At 35.5% G+C, this 24,970-nt stretch overlaps 1 protein-coding gene across 1 annotated transcript in view; it reads right to left on the minus strand.

The window, feature by feature from the left end:
* Positions 1-24,970, minus strand: part of LOC137408729 (iron-sulfur clusters transporter ABCB7, mitochondrial-like) — a 66,632-nt gene that overhangs the window by 32,298 nt on the left and 9,364 nt on the right. The window contains exons 2-6 of the mRNA XM_068095307.1: positions 22,591-22,698; positions 22,269-22,469; positions 19,602-19,719; positions 10,254-10,440; positions 170-251 (exon numbers count right to left, since the gene is read on the minus strand). Coding sequence (XP_067951408.1) covers positions 170-251; positions 10,254-10,440; positions 19,602-19,719; positions 22,269-22,469; positions 22,591-22,698 — 696 coding nt within the window. The remainder of the gene's footprint in view (positions 1-169; positions 252-10,253; positions 10,441-19,601; positions 19,720-22,268; positions 22,470-22,590; positions 22,699-24,970) is intronic.

Raw genomic sequence — 24,970 nt, forward strand, 5'->3', positions numbered from 1 at the left:
GAAGGTTCGTAGCACTATATATAGCAGATAACTGAAGGTTTGTATTACTATATATAGCAGATAACTGAAGGTTTGTATTACTATATATAGTACATAACTGAAGGTTTGTATCATTATATATAGTAGATAACTGAAGGTTTATATCACTTCAATATACAGACAAACTTACCAGCACTGTAGAAACCATGACAACTTCCACAACTGTGGGAATCACATTAAATGTGAGGGCACTGAGCATAAAGTTGATGCCCCTGTAACAGTCAGTGAATAGTGAATACTGACATATGCACTCTCACAGTGAACACTGTAACAATGGATACTATAACAGTCAGTGAATAATGAATACTGACATATGCACTCTCACAGTGAACACTGTAACAATGGATACTGTAACAGTCAGTGAATAGTGAATACTGACATATGCACTCTCACAGTGAACACTGTAACAATGGATACTATAACAGTCAGTGAATAATGAATACTGACATATGCACTCTCACAGTGAACACTGTAACAATGGATACTGTAACAGTCAGTGAATAGTGAATACTGACATATGCACTCTCACAGTGAACACTGCAACAACGGATACTGTAACAGTCAGTGAATAGTGAATACTGACATATGCACTTTCACAGTGAACACTGTAACAATGGATACTGTAACAGTCAGTGAATAGTGAATACTGACATATGCACTTTCACAGTGAACACTGTAACAATGGATACTGTAACAGTCCGAAGATAGCGTTGAATTTCCAAACATAAAATTCCTTAATTCAAATGACCATACTTAATTAATCATGTTTACTATAAAATAAATAAATAGAACTGTTTTGCTGTCAAATGTATTATTACAAATACTCATAATCGTGTATACATGTGTATTCTGATAATAAGCTGACTCTAAGATTATGTTGCAGTTTTGTGTTGCAAGATGAAACACAACATATTATGCCAAGATATTGTCTTCTTCAAGATGGTCAGAAGTTTGCAAATGTCAGCCAACTGAAGTATCTAATTACAGTGCGTAACAGTGATGAAGGAATAAGCCAACCTATTCTTCATGACACAATGTAAGCTTCCTTCATTCTTCACCCTATAGCAAGTCTTCCTAGTAGCTAGAGGCAAATTTGACATTTTCATCAAAAATTTCACAAGCAAATTAAAAATTTTAATCATTGTATTACAAAGTTTTTAAAAATATATGGTGATTACGCGAGCATTCATTACGCCTTGTTGTACTTTTGCTTGTTCATCGATGTATGCAGGAGGCAGTACATGAACAATGTGCTTGTTAGTTGTTACAATGTACTGTAATTGCGCTTTATGCTACATTGCGAGTAAGTGCTACCTGGATTAAACCGGTAGTCATTTCCTTAAGATAAAATGTAGCACCTGGCAGGGAAGGAAAGACTCAACACAGCAATTATTATTACCAGTAATTACTGCTATGGTAAGTTTATTTTGAAAACAAGACTGTGATTGGTATGTACTGGTAAGTGCCAGAATGATAATAATCTAAGATAACATCTCACAATCTCACATATCACAATGTTCCGAGTCCCAGTATGTCAATCAATATGGCCACTTGACACAATAGATGTGTGTAGGTGAATATTCATGCACAGCCATGAAGATGTTTACATTTTCTCTCTCTATTTTTTCTTTGTTTATGCTCATGCTAACTTATTTATGCTTGTTGGCTTCGGTAATGAAGTAGAAGCTCCAATAACGTATACCTCCTATAACGTATACCTCATATAACATATACTTCCTATAATGTAAACCCCATATAACATATACCTCCTATAACATATACCTCCTATAACATATACCTCCTATAACGTTTACCTCCTTTAACGTTTACCTCCTTTAACGTTTACCTCCTTTAACGTTTACCTCCTATAACGTGTACCTCATATAACATATAACTTCATATAACATACAACCTCCTATAACATACCTCCTATCACATATACCTCATTTAACATATAACCTCATATAACATATAACCTCCTATAACGTATACTTCATATAACATATAACCTCCTATAACGTATACTTCATATAACATATACCTCCTATAAATTATATTCCGGATAATGCAAAGAACTTGTGTAAAGTTTTTCCTTAGTACTACAAAATAAATTCTGTAACAAAATGTGAAGCACCGAGCTTTTGTTAACCTTGATTACACAGCCCATCAAGACATGTCAGTCTGAGACAAAGGAACTAGTAATGTGTTTCTGCTCTTATATTAATATTTATGAATCCTGTCGTAAGAGCATTATACGCCTCTTGCAGAACCACTCATATCCTTTTATATTACCCTTTTTAACATAATTAGGAAACGGATTTCTGGACTCATGGTAGCCTGACACGCCGTTATTCTAATTTTTTAGCACCTCCTATTTCGCTGCATAGCATAAATGTTACAGTAATACTTCAACGTACGAGTGCTCCAACGTACGAGAAACTTGAGATACGAGCCAGCTTTTATGCAAGTTTTAGCACTAACATACGAGCCATATTTGAGATACGAGCACGTGAGTCAGTTGCCAAGTATGCAGGAGGTGTTTTATGACAACAGCATCAATCTGTATTTTTCAACTGCACAGGTTATACTTTTGTACCGTGTTTTGTGCACGCTTTTCAGTGCAGAATTATGTGAATTAAAAGTACTGTGCGTAGACCGAAAGTTTGCCAGTAAAATGAAAAATAATGCAAAGAAAAAACAAATGATAACAATTCATATTAAACGAAAAATTATTGAAAAATATGCGAAATGTGTATGCATGATTGAGCTAGCTCAGCAATATGACAGAAATACATCCACAATTATCAAACAGAAGGATTATATTCAGGGCATTTAGCTCGCAAAAGTACTAACCGTAGTTTCTAAACGGCGCGGCGATCTTCACCACCGCTGATGGAGTGACCGCTCAGGCATTGGATATAACATAAACAATTGGCCGGTGACAGCGTAACTGAAACGACGCTATTTGAAAAGGCCGGTGCTATCTATCAAAACCATAAAAACAGACATTCGGACAAGTTGGCTAGTGGTCGTGCATTAAACCTTTGTGACGACACCTGTGTTCGTCCTAATCGCGACATGTTGAAAGGGCGACAAAGGCAAACGTCCTTAGATAGGTTCATCTTAAAACGGCCGGCTAGTCGTGAAAGCGAAACAATGGAAAAATTAGCTAACTAGCGTGAAACTTCAGACTATGCACGCCGAAGAAATTTTAATTACGTTAAGTTAAAAATGAAAGTTTGCTTTTAGATTTGCTTCTAAGTTTGTCTTTTAAGACTTTGATAAAATCCAAATTTATCAAAGTCAACTGTTGTAATGAAGGATAACTTATATATCTCTCTCTGGCAAATGCTAGCGTTAGCTGCTATTGTATGTATTTAATTTTACATTTTAATTTAAAACATTTCCTTGCATTATTTTTAGTTGTTGTTTTTTGAAAGCAAGTAGTAAGTTAGGACAATAACCAACATGTTCTTTCTGTTACAATATCTTGTTTTGAGTGTTTTATTTGCATTTTACAGAGTATGGAAACCAATAAATATATATTTAATTGTTCTATATATAAATAAATTGCACCAACATGCAAGTAAATTGACATACGAGCTCAGTCTCGGAACCACAGGTGTCCTTTAGCGGGGATATTGCCGAAGCCGAGACCGGGCCGTAGTCTACACACACAAAAAAAACAACAAAGGTCCACGTAGTTCTGAGCAAAAACAAAAGTATCCACCAAAATATCTCACCAATCCGATGAGCAGCACACACAAAAACTAAACCAATCGACTGAGCCATACATCATGTCAGAATATTCCAAGTTTCAAGTCATGTCGTACACAACTCACCTTATGGTTTGTCAAAACTTGTCCCAAAGTCCCTATTAATTTGGGACTGTCCAATATCTGTTTTAGAAATGGTCGCCGCTAGCTTAGCCTAACGTCCTGATTCAACATCTTAGTAACTATCGGGGCATTTCTGAGTACTCTCGATCCTTTTGAGTCCCTCTTAAGTTTTGTTTACAATAGTGTTAACCCGATTTTGATTGGTTCTTGCATGCTTAGGAGAGACTCAAAAAGATCGGGAGCACTCAGCAATACCCCGATAGTTACTAAGATGTTGAATCAGGACGTTAGGCTAGCGGCGACTATTTCTAAAACATATTGGACAGTCCCAAATTAATAGGGACTTTGGGACAAGTTTTGACAAACCATAAGGTGAGTTGTGTACGACATGACTTGAAACTTGGAATATTTTGACATGATGTGTGGCTCAGTCGATTGGTTTAGTTTTTGTGTGTACTGCTCATCGGATTGGTGAGATATTTGAGTGGATACTTTTGTTTTTGCTCATAACTACGTGGACCTTTGTTGTTTTTTTGTGTGTGTAGACTACGGCCCGGTCTCGGCTTCGGCAATATCCCCGCTAAAGGACACCTGTGCTCGGAACGCATTAAGCTCGTAAGTTGAAGTATGACTGTAATTGCTTATTTTTACTTAATCGCTTACTGCCTAGGAAGTTTCGACATGTCATAATGACTAGGCAAACGTATATAAGCATGCGTAAATCAGAAACTATTCGAATTCCATATTTTACTCACGCTCTAGGTATCACTCTGCTCTTGTATTACTTTTTATATTTTTAGACTTGCGCAATTAGCATCAGCCATTGATTTGATTAGCCTTTATATATTTTATGTTTTTGCTATTGAAAGTTTGAAATTTTAATAACTATAATCTGTTTTTTAAGTTTTCAGCTAAAACAAACCAGTCTAATTATTGACATTAAATCTACACTAAAAATATACATGTCATGTCATGATACAGTCAGTAAAATAAAGAGTTAATTCCAATTTTTTCTCCATTTTGAAGGGCAAAAGAGGTGAGTTTGGGAAGATCTAGGAACGCATTAGGCAAATTACATGTATTTTACTGTTTGTATAATGTAAAATCCCTATAATGTAAATGTTTCTGGAATGAATAATTTACGGTGTAGGAGCTCTACTGTAGGAGTGTCTACTGCAGGAGCTCTACTGTAGGAGTGTCTACTGCAGGAGCTCTACTGTATGAGTGTCTACTGTAGGAGTGTCTACTGTAGGAGCTCTACTGTAGGAGCTCTACTGTAGGAGTGTCTACTGTAGGAGCTCTACTGCAGGAGTGTCTACCATAGGAGCTCTACTGTAGGAGTGTCTACTGGAGGAGTGTCTACTGTAGGAGTGTCTACTGTAGAAGTGTCTACTGTAGGAGTGTCTACTGTAGGAGTGCCTACTGTAGGAGTGTCTACTGTAGAAGTGTCTACTGTAGGAGTGTCTACTGTAGGAGTGTCTACTGCAGGAGCTCTACTGTAGGAGTGTCTACTGCAGGAGCTCTACTGTATGAGTGTCTACTGTAGGAGTGTCTACTGTAGGAGCTCTACTGTAGGAGCTCTACTGTAGGAGTGTCTACTGTAGGAGCTCTACTGCAGGAGTGTCTACCATAGGAGCTCTACTGTAGGAGTGTCTACTGTAGGAGTGTCTACTGTAGGAGTGTCTACTGTAGGAGTGTCTACTGTAGAAGTGTCTACTGTAGGAGTGCCTACTGTAGGAGTGTCTGTAGCTCAGATACTTGCGGCAGAATTTGACTTATAACAGAGCTTTATTGATAATTAGTCTCCCTTTGAACCATATAAATAGCCCGTTTCTCTTTTTCTTGGAGGACCGTATACTCTGGGCGCTTATAGGTACACATCTCAATCTTGTGTGCACTGTTGTTTATGTGAATTGACTGTTACTAAGCATGAATATAAACATACAATATCCTAACACCAGTTGCTCTTAAGACGTTGAGCTGCTTGTTACTGGAATAATAGTATTTCTGACTACCAGTGGTTTCTCCAACTTTCACATAATCATAATGGTATGTTGTGCCACCGCTTATCACAGAATTTATATTATTGCTGAATGTCCTTAATTAATTGCTTGATATCCCTGATTCCCCTTAGCTTTTTTATTTTACTAAGCAAGCATTTTAGCTACGCCATCACGCGCTCTGCATAAACAAACTGGTAAACGGTTTCATGAAACCAACTCAGTTGACACATCAATTACAAAGCCAGAATCCAGAACATACTCAAAGGTTGACTTGCAACAAAATTCAAATTACAGTTATTTGGTATCAAAAGATTCACCATGTCTTACTCTGTTGTGTTGTAGGTGCCAAATGTGTGGAAAAGTGATTACAAGCTTTTAGAAGCTCAAAGCTGCTTTATATTGAACACGTCATATGCTGCTTTATATTGAACATGTCATATGCTGTTTTATATTGAACATGTCATATGCTGCTTTATATTGAACATGTCATATGCTGCTTTATGTTGAACATGTCATATGCTGCTTTATATTGAACATGTCATATGCTGCTTTATATTGAACATGTCATATGCTGCTTTATATTGAACATGTCATATGCTGCTTTATATTGAACATGTCATATGCTGCTTTATATTGAACATGTCATATGCTGCTTTATATTGAACATGTCATATGCTGCTTTATATTGAACATGTCATATGCTGCTTTATATTGAACATGTTATGTATATGCTCTTTCATAGCACAGATCCAAAGAAAGCCACACAATTGGTGAGACCCTCATTAAATCTTGCGTGGAAGAATATGTCAAGTGTGAATGTGCCAATGTGAAAGCTAGCTGTTTGGAAAACAATGACACTGCCAGGTCGAGAATCAGTGAGGTCTCATTGAACCAACAACCTCAGTCGATGAAAATGATTAAAAGATTTATCCACGCTTACAAGTCAATAATAGGATTCTACTGATGCTGTTGGTGTTGCTGGTCTTTGCTCATTGCTTCTAATAATTGAAGATTTTATAATATATACCTTATATATATAATATATACCTTATATATATAATATATACCTTATATATATATAAGATGTGTATTTATGTATTTTTTTATATATATGTATATTTATATATCTATAGGATATATAGATATAAGATACATGTAAAATATCTATAAATATATACATATCTTATATATTTTATATATAAGATATGTAAGATATATACATAAGATTTACAAATGTCTAAATATGTATACCTCTCAAAGTATGTGTGTGTTTTTGTGTGCGTATGTCCAGCTATAGCTATTAAAATCTTGGAATTTAAAGCTCCACATTATGATGGATTTGAACTCACGGAGATTGCAATCGCAACTTTTAAATCCACACGCTCTACCACTGAGCTATACAACGTGTATTGATCAAAGCCACTATCATATATCGTATAGCGTATGCACACGTTAAATGACGTATTATTTGAAACTCTATGAACTCCATGAAACACGATGATTTGTCGTGTTTTGTAGAACTTCTATTTTCGGCTTTTCGTAAGGTTTAATTGCTATATCCACGGTCGAAGCCAATTCTTTTCACGTGCACAACTGTATTATCTCCGTAGGAAAAGCCTCGACATTCTCGCTCCGTTCGGTCAGACAAAAACAGTTCGATATTTTATTTTTACATTTGTTCAAGTATTGAGAGGCACCAGTATCGTCGTATTCAAAGTTTTGGCGGATAGCTTCTGGTGGAACAGTAACATTTTTTATACACATACTTCTATGTAGTGCTGCACGATATCTTTGCATGTACATTCGACTATTTGGTCTCAAAATATATCGAACATTGGAGTTGTCTTCTTTCGATATATAGTGTTAGACTAACATGAACGATATGAGAAGATATTGGTTAATATCGGTTGAAAAACAGGAGTTGTCACCTCGATACAATAAAGAGAATAGACAACTCCATTTTTGCAAAATAAAATAAGTCGATATTCCGATAAAATATCGGTTTCGATATTCATATCGACTTGAAAACTGACCAAATATAAAATCATCTATTGAAATATATTGTCATATCGAATTATATCGTGTTATCGTGCAGCACTACTTCTATGCACGAATTGTCATTATTAATTCAACATATTCAGGATTTTGATTTCATTTTCGCAGTTCGTATTAATTGTATTATTACCAAATCATCTTTATTGTAATCGTAGCAAAACAGACTTATTTAGTTATGCTTGCTAAATTTACTTGCTAATTATTTCACATTTACATTTAATCCCTTTTACAATTGTTTCATTTTTTTTAAATTATTTAACCTGCACAAAACATTTTCTTCATGATATGAAGTTTTGAAAGTTAGAATTGCAAATGTTGTTATATCTTAAATACAAATCAATTTGCTGTCCAAAGGCTTTTTTATTACTCGGGCAATGTTGGATAGCACAGCTAGTATATATATATACACAAGTACCGTAAGTCCTCATGCTCAAGTCGCGTGGCTTGTGCTCAAAACCAGATGACTCACGAAAGAAAAAATAATCCTCCAACAAGCCGCGTATGCCCACAGACCGCGGCTAATGACTGAGGTTTTGTCATCCTTGACCCATTCAGGGGCAAGAGTGTTGAGAAGGGTTTCGCTATACCCCCGTCCTCTTGAATAAGAAAACAGGCTACATCAGTACATGTGAAAAGAATTTTCTTTTACTTCCAAGTTCGAATTAAAATTCCTAAACCCTTGCATCATATTAACTTACTTGCCATGTCTCAGCTAGACTTTTATTGCGCTGTTAGAGGGCTTCACGTTTATGGAAAGATGCCGGTCAAGAATGAAACGGTTTTAATAACCTACGACTGTGGTGAGTTAAACATTAGCGATAAATTCTTCTTTAGTCTAAAGTATTCCATAAACATGAACTTGAAAATAAACGAGTAGGTCGCCAAAATCCTGTACATAAAAGTGTAGCATGACTGCGATTCTACGGTTATAGCGCGAAACTGAGCAGAGACCGCATTTATCGAGAAGCCGCCCTAAGCCTCACGTAAGTTTTAAAAACTTGGCTTTAGCCGCGGCCTATGACCTCGAACCAGAAGCCGCGCCCAACGACAAGCCGCGCGGCTTGAGCATAAGGACTTACGGTATATATATCGCCGGGTATATATATATCTATATATACATGTATATATATAATGTATATATATAATGTATATATATAATATATACATTTTTTCGTTTTTGAGCTTTTAAGAGCTTGTAATCACATTTCCACGTAATTGGCACCTACAACACAACAGAGTAAGACATGGTGAATCTTTTGATACCAAATAACTGTAATGTGAATTTTGTTGCAAGTCAACCTTTAAAGAAAAATTGGCAAAATTATTTTTTGTTAAAACGCTCGAAAGAAAAAAATGTCTTTTTTCTTAGTGTTTTAACTGCTATCAAGTTTTGCCTATTTTAATCTGAAAATGTCCTGGCAGTCACATCACTTAAAACAAACAAATCTCAAGTAATAGGAAAATATTTATACTTTCTGATAAAAATTGCTAAAACATTACATGGCCCCTTAACTTGCAACAAGCAATCTATGCTTTTGATTTATATATACTGTAGTTTGTATATGTACTGATAAATACACGCACTTGTGACAGTGTTCTCATAATTTGAACGCTCTGATAACTCGAACACTTTCTCTTGGTCTCGTGAAGTTCAAGTTAGCCGAGTTTCACTGTACATAGATAAAAGATAAAAAAAAATATATATATATGTATATATATATATATATGTTGGTTAAAGTCTACAGCCTGAAGAATGCACTAGCAGGAAACTGTCAGTAGCTGAAAAAAGATATGTAAACTATTTAATTTTTCAATTTATACTGCTCCATCCTATGTTGAGCACTCTGATTTTAGTTCTAAGTATGATACATTTCAATATATATATATATATATATGTATATATACATGTATATATATATAGTCATTGTATATATATATATATATATATATATATATACAATGACGATATATATATATAGGACAAATGTATAGTACAAAAAGAGACAATAATAGTATAATTATCTGCTGATTAATTATACTGATGCAATTGTTTAAAATTCTGTATTTCAGTTAAAAATAAAAAGACACAAGCCAATCCATATTATTATATGAAAGCAACACATAAACTAGCCAATGGACATCAAGCAGCCTGAGTAAGCAAGAAATGAGGATAATTGTATGTAAAACTAACAAGGGGAATTGTGAACTTTGGTATAAGCACGAACAGCACCACAAAAGTTAAAAGGCACTGCTCTATAGCCATGAAAACGGTGTGCTAAACCCGTGGGGTAAAAACTCAGGCCTCCAAAATACTCACCTTGTTCCACGGTCAATAGCCTTTGAAAGGGCACCCGTCTGCCGTGAAAGGTGAAAGCTAAGATCTAGGTTGTGCAGGTGCAAAAAGAGATTTTTGCCAACACTTCGTACAGAGTTCTGCGCGACACTGGCAAACACATAGTTTCTCAGCTCATTCAGCAGGCTTGAACTGCCCTTGGCGACAGAATCTGCAAGACCAGATTCAGATTTAAAAATCAGATTCAAGTAATGACCATGCTTAAAATAAAAGGAAAAATAGGATGAAGCACTCATAGCTGAGTTTAATTATAAAAATGGGTGGCTTACATTGAATCCATGTAAGTAGAGCCATTTATACAACCCTACCTGACGTTTGTAATTTCATCTTGCGATTAATCTACTGAGATATCAGCAAGACGCTTGGGGCTCAACCACAAACCTCTAACATTCTTTATCCTTTATCCTTTTAAAATTTTGCGGTGGCAACTTCAATTGGGTTCCGAATGTGAAAAGTACATGCGGCTACACAAAGACTACTTATGAAGAAGTCACAACTACAGGCAGAGTGCAACTGCATTAGACAAAAGTTAGCTGTGAAAAAAGGTATTTCATTTGATCTTTACTACCCTTTCATGCGCAATGCCCACACATGTTCACACCATTTTATAGCAGCTACAAAGTGTTGTTTTGACCATACACAGCAACTTCAATTGAAGCATTAGTTAGATTCTGGAGTTGGCCTCTCACTATGTGAGTGGAATTTTGTCATGAGGTCAAGGTCAATGTTTTGGTGGGAAATTCAGTTAGGAGTGCTCATCAAAGGTTAGTACTGAAATATACCGACATGTTTTGTTGTGCTATTGGGTTGCTGTGCATCTGTAAAACCTTCTGATTTTTGTCTTCCTGTGTAACAAAGTGACAAGAATGCAATATAAAAACAGAAATTGAAGTAAATTATGTGGCTAAAGAAGTAAGGCCACTTCAGTAGATGTTCACACATGTGTACACCACGCCACAATTGAACTTGCATTGCACCAACAAGTGCTATTGGAGATACTCAGGCAGTGTTACACAACTCCTATTATGTTTCTATATGGAGAGAAGGCAGCGTACCAATCCAAGGATTTTTTCCGATGATGTGCTTGCAGATGCACGTGTAATGATAATAACTTGATAATTGATGACAGTGACCTAGATGAGGATTGAAGCCCACAAAATCAGTTGAAAGAGTATGTGGAGACTGAAAGTAGCAGTGATGAGGAGTATAGCTGCAATACATCCTCAGCTCTCTCTGAAAATTTGGCTAACAGTATTGATCAATCATCTACATCGAAGAAAGTCACGTCTACTCTAAAGACGATCACAAAAGAACAGCAATCAAAAGCGCAAGCACCACTTACCAGAGAAAACAAGACTGCCTTACCAAAGAAGCAGTCTAAAACTTCAAGTCTCACCTGGAATACAATTGTGATAATAGCCTCGTAAACAACATTCCCAATTTTTCTGGAAAGCGCAAATTCACTATTTCTCTAAGAGGAAATATTGAGCCAATAGACATATTCAGTCATTACTTTACCGATCAGCTTCTTGATGACATTGTTTATCAATCGAACTTGTATGCAAATCAGCAAAACATAGATACTCGTCTAGGCTTGACAAAAGGTATGCTTATATTTTTTGGGATCAACATCGACATGACTTACATTCGTTACTCCAGACTACGTATGTACTGGTCGTCCAACACTGGCTTGAGATGCAACTTGATTGCTAATGCCACGTCTGTGAATAGACTTAAGAGAATACGGCGATTTCTACACTTTGCTGATAACACAGAAAACACAGAATCGACCCATTGCTTGAAAAAGATTCGACCATCTCTTGATGCAATGAATTCAACATTCAAGTCTGCCATTACACCGGAAAAGTTTCACAGTGTAGATGAGATGATGGTAGCATTTACTGGAGGAAGTTCGCTAAAGCAGTACGAGTTTTTGATGTAGCAAACCTAAAAAATGGAGATACAAGGTCTGGGTACGGTCAGCTATGTCTGGGTATGTTTACGATTTTAAAATCTACCAAAGAGCTAATAGAAATCGGCCTAAAAAAGAGTTGGGTTTATGTGCAGATGTAGTGATGCGCCTGTGTTTAGGGTTAAAAGGAAAGTCTCACAAAGTCTTTTTGACAACCTGTTCACCACTATGGGTCTGTTGCAAACACTTCGTGAGAAGAAAATTTTCAGCGCTGATACGCTAAGAAAAAACAGGCTGATGGGTGCTGTGAACGTGTTGGCTAAGGATAAGAGCATGAAAAAACGAGGAGAATTCTAGTACGCAACAAGCCAGTGTGATGTCACCGTTGTAAAGTGGAATGACAACAGCTTTGTCCATACAGCTAGCACATTTGCTGGAGTCGAGCCTCTAAGCTATGTAGAGAGATGGGACAAAAAAGAGAAGGCAAAAGTGAACGCCACAAGGCCATTTGCCATAGCAATTTACAACCAGCCCATGGGGAGTGGATTTGACAGATTTCCTTGTCTTGTTATCGCCACAACCTGAAGCAAAAAAAATTGTACCTTCGGTTCTTTTTTCATTTCTTGAATCTTGCCATTTCAAACAGCTGGGTCATTTAGAGATGGCTTAAAAAAGGCTCTCCTCTTGATATGCTGGCTTTTCGAAGCAGCATTGCAACAGCCCTAATTGGTAAGGGTTTATCATTGGAAGCAAAAAAGGCAGAGGTCGTCCAGCATCTGCTCAAGCAGTTCCTCATGCTAAATTGTCTCGGCTACAACCTCCAGCTATCATCCGAAGGAATCTGTGGCTTGGCCATTTTCCAGAAAAGAAAAAGCAGAAAAATGCTTCACGATGCAGAACCATTGCTTGCACGAAGCGGTGCAGATATATGTGTGGTGTCTGCCAAGTCTATCTCTGTCCGGAGTGCTTTGCTGACTATCACCAGTAACCTGTCGAGCAGACACTCATCTGCATACAAAGACTATTGCTGTATCCCCTCATGATTTGAGGTTGTCACAGTTCATTTGCAATTTGGTAATGTCTGCAAAATATATGCCGGATGAGTGATACAAATTTATGTCATAATATATATGTCATACATGTATATGTGATACTTGCAAAATGTTCATATTATGACAGCCTAGACAACGCATTGTTCTCGTAATTAGCTCTACGTCCACATACGTAGACAATGCGAATTGGTGAACGGATGCAGGGTGTACACATATGTGGACATGGTGAAAAAGAATTGATGCCATTGAGCAATTTAAAATTTGCTGATATCAGAACAAACTAGTCTTAAAGCTGATCGTAAAATCAAATTTTGTAGTGGTTTGTTTAACTAAAAAGTAATTCATGCTAGAAAAGGCATGCCTTTATCCGCATTTTGCTAGCCAGGGCGGATAAAGGCAAATTAGGCTGCGTGGAAAATATAATAACATGAGAAATCAATACATGTAATATTAAAAATAATAACATGAGAAATCAATACATGTAGTATTAAAAATAATAACATGAGAAATCAATACATGCAGTAATAAAAATAATAACATGATACATCAATGTAGGCATTAAAAAAATTCTTATGATATACGAATGCTGTATATATAGGTCAGACTAGATGTTTGTCTGGTGTGTTCAGGGTTTTCGTTAGTTTGGAGTAACTATGAAGTGGTTAGTTGGGTATATGGGTCTGTTGGAGCAGACAGCAGAGATTCAAGAATACCGACAAGTCAAAATCAAAACAAGCATCAAGTGACTACAGATCAGGCTACAGATAATGGCCTGCATGCTTTAAGAAATTTTTCAAAACTAAGACTTACCTGGTAGTAAAAGCCTAGTCGTAAAAGAGCCATGATTGAAGTTGATCATTCTCAGCAATAATTTGGCAATTTAAAATGAGTTACAAATTGATAAGTCGGCATAAGACTGGTTTCCTGTGTTTGACCGAGGTGTCAACTAAGCAAATAAAACTGGTTGTGGGAATGACTAGAGTAATATTATTAGCGAACTTCTCAATACCGTTCAGACATGCAAGGAAGCATAAGACAACTCCAAGATATTTGGTCTTTATTTTCGGAACTGGCTTGTAGCAGTAAACCTTTATCCCTCTTTAAGCTTTTTTGGTCAATTTTAGGTATTTTGGGTGATGTGAGCAAATCAGTAAACATCCAGACAATCTCATAAAACAAATTGTCATGGGACTTTGACACAAACCAGACCTTCAACCCAGATACAACATATATCAGAACATCAGACATATTGGGGAACAAATAAGTGTCAGAAAAGAGTGAAAATCTGGTGTAAAAAAATTTCCTAGCCATAAGTAGAGATATAAATTGGAAACTGATTGGTGTAAACTACCCTAAAGTCATTTAGGTCAATGTTTAGGGCACTGTTTAGGTCATTGTTTAGGTCACTGATTCGGTCATCATTTAGGTCACTGTTAAGGGAACTGTTTATGTCACTGATTAGGTCACTGTTTAGGTCACTATTTAGGGCACTGATTCGGGCACCGTTTAAGTCACTATTTAGGGCACTGTTTAGGTCCTTGTTTATGTCACTGATTAGGTCACTGTTTAGGTCACTATTTAGGGCACTGTTTAGGTCATTGCTAATGTCACTGATTAGGTCATTGTTTATGTCACTGTTTAGGGCATTGTTTAAGTCACTGTTTAGGCCACTGTTTCCGCCATCATCTAGGTCGTTTATGCCATTGTTCAAGTCACTGTTTAGCCCTCTGTTGTTGCATGTTGACTCGATTCTACAATGTCAACTCTAGTCTCTTCAACAGCAAGTTTCAACCCATGAAATGGCCACACACCACAGGTCCGTATCGGGTAAATTTGAAGGGTGAAATACCCTAGGACACTTATATTTCGCTAGTATTTAGTTTCGTGAGGAGCATACAGAGTAAAATTTCGCTGAACTTAATTTCGCAGCTTCAATGAGTGCGAAAATATAGTGATGTGAAAATAAATGCAGTGGAACAAACATCATTATATTCCTCAGGTCCAGTTCACTGGTACGAAATATTTTTCAATTTGGGACTACCGTACTTTTCGGATTATAAAACGCACCTCTATATATGCAGCATCTGCTTTATTTTCCAATAAACGATAATAAAACAATACATAAGCCGCACCTTTGTATAGGCCGCAGAACTAGGAGTGTGCTTTTTAACATGGCAGCAACTTTGCCGTTTAAAAAGGAACAGTGCAGAACGGCACAGTTTCGTATTATCTGACGCTTTTTAACTTAGTGCCTAACGGGACAGTACCGTGAGGCATTGTATTTTCTTTCACCGCTAGAAGCGCACTAATTGGAGTTTTCCCCGCTAGTGCGCCCTAGCGGTGAAAGAAAAAGCCACAGATTAGCCGCATTCTTATATAAGCCGCATGGCTCAAATCATCAGAAAAAAGTAGCGGCTAATAGTCCAAAAAGTACGGTAGTTTTTATTTGTGAACCGCAGGTAGAAATGTGTAGGCGAGATCAATAATGCATTTTGATCGCTTGCTGCCATTTGTTTCCTGGACTATCAATGACGTCAAGGTCCCTGCCACAGTGACCAATGTGGTACCAATATTAGAATTCAAGTATTTATAGCACGGTGGCCATGGCTCCGGGTTGTTATTGCTTTTGGTTTGTAATAAAATTCATCACCGCAATAACTATTATTCAATTTTATGACTTTCCCTACCAGACTGTCATCCTCATCAGTTACAAATTCAATGACTAAACTAATATCATCATCTTCCTAATTCGTCTAGGCTTTTCCAAAAAAACTTATTATCTTAATTTGTTTTGCCATGCTGCTCAGTCGGTGTATTAGCTATAATGAGTTTAGCGAAAATTGTCCAATGAGCCAACCACACACGAAACTTGACTACATTTCTAATATGACGATTTTATTGTGAATATCAATGAACAAAGCCATTTAATTTTGCGTTTTTGCTCGTTCGCTATGATTGTTTAGTTTCGCTCATGAAATTTTCGCGAGAGGATGTTGCCGCGAAAATGCGAAAGTTAGATGCCGCGAATACATAAGTGTCCTAAGGTAGGATGGCCATGTTCTTTTGATCCTAATAGTGCTCACAGAAAATGCAGTGTGGGTGGCGTTATTATGGTGCAACAACCATGAACTTGTGCGCCACAACTCAGATCTTCTGTGCCTAGATCTTTCTCAAAATCTCAAGTCCTCTCGAAATCTCAATATAGACATCCTGATTCACAGTAGCATCCTGTGGGACGTACTCAAAGGGGTAGGTAATACATTCATGGAGTAGGTACTACTCCTTGAATTTGATCAATAAGAACGTTATCAGCAGGGTCTTACACATAACCGTAACATTCTCGGTCTAGGAGAGCCTGGGGACTTTTACTGGGTACTTTGCATTTAGTCTCTGGGTCGCAAACATACAACAAAGATTTCTCTCTCGTTATTACAGTTGAAATCAGGTTTTAATCATTGCTTAAAGCACAAATTATATAATTTTTTTATTATATATTTCAGTACATCAGAGTCTTGGCTTTCGAATGAGCCTATATTCAATACACAAAGCATAATAGAGCTATGAAAAACAGGGTGTCAAAAGTATGTCCTGCAATAAAAAAACGCTTGGTTGCGGTTCCCACAATGTGATGTCATAATTATTATTTAGCCCAAGGTAGCCGATCCCTTTCGCTGCCATTGAGGCTGCGCTTTTCTGTGACAATCGGTGCTGTTAAACCCAGAGACTGCTAATAATAAAATACCATTCTAGATAATCAACAAAGCCCGGGGATCGTGCTAACGCCCGACCAATACCAACATATGTTCTGGTTTAATGAATTAAGCTTCAATAAATATACTGTCGTTGATAAAGGTAATTAAGTCACATAGATTAAATTGTGACCTGCGGTTGCGTCGCCTTGAACTATATGTCAATCGCGCTTTCGCGAGATCATGCAATGCTTGAAATTAATTAGTTTCAGTTGTAACTCTCAACATCACAATAACTAGAAATTCCACTGTCGTACAGCCCACGACCAAAGAGATATTGGAAAAAAAGAAAGGGTACTGATGGTTGAGAAATGCAATATTAGCAGTCAAATGGCACTGCAGTGCAATAGGATAACTGCAATAGTAGCTGTAATGTATTGGGTGTGGGTGTTATTATATACAACAAACAGCAATAATTAAAGGAAAAGATTATATGTTTATATCTCTCCCCCTGCAATAGGAGAAATGCAATATTGGTCAATATTAGAAGTAAAATGCACTGATATTATTAGAATAACCAATATTATTAATATAGTAATAATATAAAACCAATGCACAATTTTGTTTACATTTCAAAACGTCATAGCTAGCAATATCAAAAAGTTGTGATATTTATATAGACTTTTAGAAAATCTGTACTACGTAGTCATTGTTCTGTAGTCATCCAAACTTATAATTAAATATTGCAATAATCTCATAAGAATCGTTAGAAATATCATCATCATTTCCTTTACTTACACTGCGTTGGACATCAGTTAGAATACCAAAGTACTCAAGTGTCTAAATATCAGTTACTTTGAAATCGGCAAAAATGAAAAGATTTCGGTACTCCTACGTTAATTACAGAAACCTTCCGCAATTCGACAATGCTATAGACTGGTGAAATGTTTTTTTGTGAAATGTGCACGACTTAATCGTTCTAATCTCTGTCGCTTAGCATTTCAATTTCCGGTCTTGACTTTAATAAAAGTAAAGCTTAGCAAGTTTTAATAACGATTTTCGACCAAATAAATCTGTCTATTTGTGTATAATCCGTTCAGATGGGTAGGTTTTAGGATACTGTCAACACTTTTCAAAGACTTGGTAATATATTTGAATAGGTTTATATGTGTTTTGTATCGTTATTATACTTAAACGACTCTACAAAACGATGGTTAAATTTGTTGATGAGATTTTGAAACGAGGGTTTGCGACGTTGTTGATGAATAATTTTCCTAAGTTGTGTGCACATGCATTTAGCATAAAAACTCTCAAACTTCGCTCCGCTCATTTGGTCGTGGGAAAAGAGAGGGCTTGTGCATAATATCATCAGGAAAACATAGTATGGTGCTTGGAACCTGAGCTATTTATCATAGAAATAATCTGTACATGGAGGGCTAATGACACTGACTCCTTTGTCATCTTCATTGGTTCTCTGGAGTTGTCCTACCTTCGCCTGCCACTAGCGTCATTATCGTAGTTGATAAATATCAGCGGTAAGCAATAAAATAAGCAGTAAGAGCACAAAACCGAAAGTGAAAATTGTGACATCACAATTTTCGAGCCAATACCATTAAACATTTCTGCGGTAGAGCTCTGGGGAAATCATGGAAATCCTATAAACACCAACCAATGTCTGTCTCACCATGTCAAACAATGGCTCATTCGAAAGCCAAGCTTCTGATGTATTGAAATATATGATAAAAATTTTTATGTAATTTATGTGCTTTAAAGCTTTCTTGAAATCATTGAAGGTGTGCACTCTGTGCTCTTTCTACTCATCAGTTAGCAAGCGTTACACAAACGTCGCTGCAACTCTTCTTATTTTCAAATTATCAGTTATAAAATGCTATGAACAGTCCCAACATCAAGTGCAATCTCGCCAGATATCTTTCTAAAAGTTGAACGGCAATCCACCTTGACTAGGGGCTGCACATTCTAAAATGATGAACAGGTTTTGAGGCTAGTCTTCTAGACGATTGTCTCTACATTTACAGAAAAGTTTGTGTGACCCAGAGATTCACATTTTTGGCCATTTTTAGAGTAGAATCTCCAAAAGCAATGTTGAACATTCCCAAGTATCCGTAAACTGGTTTTCCATAATTTCACTCAATTTAATGCGAATATGTTGTTTTGATAGATTGCACACGTCAATAAATTTGTTAAAAACCGCAGGAAGCCACGGGCAGACTTTGACAACGTAAGCTTACGCGAGAACGTTTTGTGCAGCAACTTGAAATTTTGTGACAACATTTATGAAATGTTGGCTGGCCAACGCTGCAATGAATTTTCTCTTGGTGCAAATATGCAAGTGTACACAACTCCATTCTGAGAACCTTCGGATCGGCCCTGGTACATCATCAAATGACTGGTTGAGACAGATGTTATATACCGAGGAGTAGCATAATATGCATTTTAGTACATTCCAGTCAGTTACAAAAAAATGATGCTTCAAATGACCTTCAATATGGTAATTCTATACTGGTTCATCTGAAGAGGGAAGCGGGACACAAATTCTCAGCAAACCTTTCATCAGCCTTGACATACACAGTGAATATAATTAGGCCCTTTATAAACGATAACAAGCAATAGAAATGGAATACACAAAAAGCATACTTACAGCCAACTACAAGCGCTGTGCCAAATGTCATGATCGTCTGCTGAGGTGTATCAAAGCCTCCGACATTCAGCCAATCTACTAGTTGTTTGAATATGAAGGGAACATACACATTGACGACCTGTTAGGAACATGTGAACTAGTTTACTACTTGCTTGTACAGTAATACTTCAACTTACAAGTGCTCCAACATACAAGAAACTTGAGATACGAGCCAGGTTTTAAGGGAGTGTTAGCCATGACATACGAGCCATGTTTGAGATACGAGCACGTGAGTCACTTGCCAAGTATGCCGGAGGTGATTTATGAGAACAGCATCACTCTGTATTTTTCAACTGCTCAGGTTATACTTTTGTATCGTGTTTTTTTTTGTGCGCGATGTTCAGTGCAGAATTATGTGAATTAAAAGTACTGCGCGTTGACCGAAAGTTTGCCAGTAAAATGAAAAATAATGCAAAGAAAAAGCGAATGATAACAGTTGATATTAAACGGGAAATTATTGAAAAATATGCGAAATATATATGCGTGATTGAGCTAGTTCAGCAATTTGACAGAAATACATCCACAATTATCAAACAGAAGGATAATATTCAGGGCATTTAGTTCACAGAAGGACTAATGATAGTTTATAAATGGCACAGCGATCTTCACGACCGCTTATGGAGAGACTGCTCAAACACCGGTTAAAAGAGAAACAATTGGTCGGTGACAGCGTACTGAAACGATGCTATGTGAAAAGGCCGGTGCTATCTATCAAAAATATAAAAATAGACATTTGGACAAGTTGGCTAGTGGCCGTGTATTAACCCTTTGTGACGACACCTGTGTTCGTCCTAATGGCAACATGGGGCGACAAAAGCAAATGTCCTTAGATAGGTTTATCTTAAAATGGCCGGCTGGTCGTGAAAGCGAAACAAAGGAAAAATTAGCTAACCAGCGAGAAACTTCAAACTATGAACGCCGAAGAAATTTTAATTACGTTAAGTTGAAAATGAAAGTTTGCTTCTAAGTTTGTCAGTTAAGACATTGATAAAATCCAGATTTATCAAAGTCAACTGTTGTAATGAAGGATAACTTATATCTCCCTCCCTGGCAAATGCTAGCGCTCGCTACTATTGTATGTATTCAATTTTACATTTTAATTAATCACATTTCCTTGCATTATTTTTTAATTGTTGCTTTTTGAAAGCATGTGGTAAGTTAGGACAATAACCAACATGTTCTTTCTGTTACGATATCTTGTTTTGAGTGTTTTATTTGCATTTTTAGAGTACGGAAACCAATCAAAATATATTTAATTGTTCTATATATAAATAAATTGCACCAACATGCGAGCAAATTAACATACGAGCTCAGTCTCGGAACGCATTAAGCTCATTAGTTGAAGTATGACTGTATTTGAAGGCAACGATAAACTGAGAAGAAAACACACAATCAAGTCAAATGACACAAAAAGACTGGTGATAAGCACCAGATGACTCAGGTGCCACCTACTGACTGACATATACTTTAATGTGACAATTACTTACATTTATCTAAATGTAGGCAATGTAGCAGCATGTTTAATAACTATGTTTAATAACTATGTTTAATAACTATATTTAGTAAGTATATTTAATAACTAAGTTTAATAACTATATTTAATAACTATGTTTAATAATTATGTTTAATAACTATGTTTAATAACTATATTTAATAACTATATTTAATAACTATGTTTAATAACTGTTTAATAACTATATGTAATAACTATGTTTAATAACTATGTTTAATTACTATGTTTAATAACTATGTTTAATAACTATATTTAATAACTACGTTTAACAACTATGTTTAATAACTATATTTAATAACTACATTTAATAACTATGTTTAATAACTATGTTTAATAACTATGTTTAATAACTATATTTAATAACTATGTTCAATAACTATGTTTAATAATTATATTTAATAACTATGTTTAATAACTATATTTAATAAGTATGTTTAATAACTATGTGTAATAACTATATTTAATAACTATGTTTAATAACTATATTTAATAACTATGTTTAATAACTATGTTTAATAACTATGTTTAATAACTATGTTTAATAACTATATTTAATAACTATGTTCAATAACTATGTTTAATAATTATATTTAATAACTATGTGTAATAACTACATGTAATAACTATATTTAATAACTATGTGTAATAACTATATTTAATAACTATATTTAATAACTATATTTAATAACTATATTTAATAACTATGTGTAATAACTATATTTAATAACTATATTTAATAACTATGTTTAATAACTATATTTAATAACTATGTTTAATAACAATGTTTAATAACTATGTTTAATAATTATATTTAATAACTATGTGTAATAACTATATTTAATAACTATGTTTAATAACTACATGTATGTTTAATAACTATGTTTAATAACTATATAAGCTATGTTCAAAACCTTACAGATGTTTTAGAGCTTGAAGAGATTTTCAATCAGGTTTTCTTCCCGCAACCATTGCTTCTGTGAACAGTTATCCATATAAAAACTTTCACGCTCTTCGTTGCGATGGAGTAGCACTTGCGAGTAAAAGACAAAGGACAATACTTAGTGTAATATACGGGCTGGACCAGAAAATACAAGATGATAAGTGCGCAGACTGACCTTGGCAGATACAAGCAGACTGAGAGCTAGAAGGACTCTCCTTCTCACCCAAGGCTTATCCTTGGGCCAAATGTAGGTGAGCATGCTGGAAAGTATCTCTCTTGACTGTACATGCTTGCCAAAGTCTGTAGCAGCATTTGAGTTTGCTGAACCAATACCAGGGTGAAAGCAGCCACGTCTACCACACACTCGTGTTTCTGTCTGTAATGAGCAGTAAAACATCGAGAGTATCAATTTTGAACACATCCATTTTCTCTAACTTTAAAATCATCTAAGGCATTAGAAAGACCCAAAAATAGAAAAACTTTGAAGACAAACCAACCTTCCTGAACGTGGTGGAATGAAATATTAGAACTCTTCTCTCAAGAATTTGCAGATTTTTCAAAGAGGTGGTAGTGAGGGGCCTTCCTACACGTAGCGGATGAGGTATCTGAAAAGAGCTATACAAGTCTGAGAGAGAACACCAATAAGAGTGAAAAGAAATGATATAACCTATACTTTCCTTCTTAACAAGAAAGATGTTAACAAATTGATTTGTAAGCCAATAAAAGACATCGGGCAATAGGAATCTGTGCATGCGCGTGTGTATAAGGTGTGTATATGATCTACAGTATCTGGGCTTTCACTTCATTTAAATAACATTATAGCAATGAAACAATATGTATAATAAAAATGTGCACAAATGTACAATGAGAAAAAATAAGCACATAAATATATGATCAACATGATATGAGGACTGAATTAAATCTAGGTGTGGTATGGTATGGCTTTTCCGTCACGGCTGTTGCACGCTTTGTTTCTATGATTTTCTTCTGGAAAGAAACTGGTTCCATTTACAGTAAAGATTTGCTTTGTGGAATATTCGTTTTTGTTAATTAGTTTTGCAGATTTTAAAAAAGTGTTTGGCAGTTGCAAAGACGCCCCCACAAAGGGATCAATTAACATATTAGACTGCCAATGAAAAGCAGAAGTATGATTCAGATACCTCAAAAGATGATAAATACTGGAAATTGACAACAAAACCTGAATCTACATAAATTAAGCATTATGGATAAACTGTCGATACAATATATGAATGCCACTTTGGTAGATACGATATATGAATGCCACTTTGGTAGATACGATATATGAATGACACTTTGGTGGATACAGTATATAAATGCCACATTGGTAGATACGATATATGAATGAGACTTTGATAGATACAATATATGAATGCCACTTTGGTAGATACAATATATATGAATGACACTTTGGTAGATACGATATATATGAATGACACTTTGGTAGATACGATATATGAATGAGACTTTGATAGATACAATATATGAATGCCACTTTGGTAGATACAATATATATGAATGACACTTTGGTAGATACGATATATATGAATGACACTTTGGTAGATACGATATATATGAATGACACTTTGGTAGATACAATATATGAATGACACTTTGGTAGATACGATATATATGAATGACACTTTGGTAGATACAATATATGAATGATACTTTGGTAGATACGATATATGAATGACCCTTTGGTAGATACGATATATATGAATGACACTTTGGTAGATACGATATATATGAATGACACTTTGGTAGATACGATATATATGAACGACACTTTGGTAGATACAATATATGAATGCCACTTTGGTAGATACGATATATATGAATGACACTTTGGTAGATACGATATATATGAATGAAACTTTGGTAGATACGATATATATGAATGACACTTTGGTAGATGCAATATATGAATGAAACTTTGGTAGATACGATATATGAATGACACTTTGGTAGATATGATATATATGAACGACACTTTGGTAGATACAATATATATGAATGAAACTTTGGTAGATACGATATATTAATGACACTTTGGTAGATACAATATATGAACGACACTTTGGTAGATACAATATATGAATGACACTTTGGTAGATACAGTATATGAATGCCACTTTGGTAGATACGATATATGAATGACACTTTGGTAGATATGATATATATGAACGACACTTTGGTAGATACAATATGTGAATGACACTTTGGTAGATACAATATATGAATGACACTTTGGTAGATACAATATATGAATGACACTTTGGTAGATACGATATATATGAATGACACTTTGGTAGATACAATATATGAATGAAACTTTGGTAGATACGATATATGAATGACACTTTGGTAGATATGATATATATGAACGACACTTTGGTAGATACAATATATATGAATGAAACTTTGGTAGATACGATATATTAATGACACTTTGGTAGATACAATATATGAACGACACTTTGGTAGATACAATATATGAATGACACTTTGGTAGATACAGTATATGAATGCCACTTTGGTAGATACGATATATGAATGACACTTTGGTAGATATGATATATATGAACGACACTTTGGTAGATACAATATGTGAATGACACTTTGGTAGATACAATATATGAATGACACTTTGGTAGATACAATATATGAATGACACTTTGGTAGATACGATATATATGAATGACACTTTGGTAGATACAATATATGAATGAAACTTTGGTAGATACGATATATGAATGACACTTTGGTAGATATGATATATATGAACGACACTTTGGTAGATACAATATATATGAATGAAACTTTGGTAGATACGATATATTAATGACACTTTGGTAG

The sequence above is a fragment of the Watersipora subatra genome, chromosome 11, assembly GCF_963576615.1.
Source record: "Watersipora subatra chromosome 11, tzWatSuba1.1, whole genome shotgun sequence".
Taxonomy (NCBI): Eukaryota; Metazoa; Bryozoa; class Gymnolaemata; order Cheilostomatida; family Watersiporidae; genus Watersipora; species Watersipora subatra.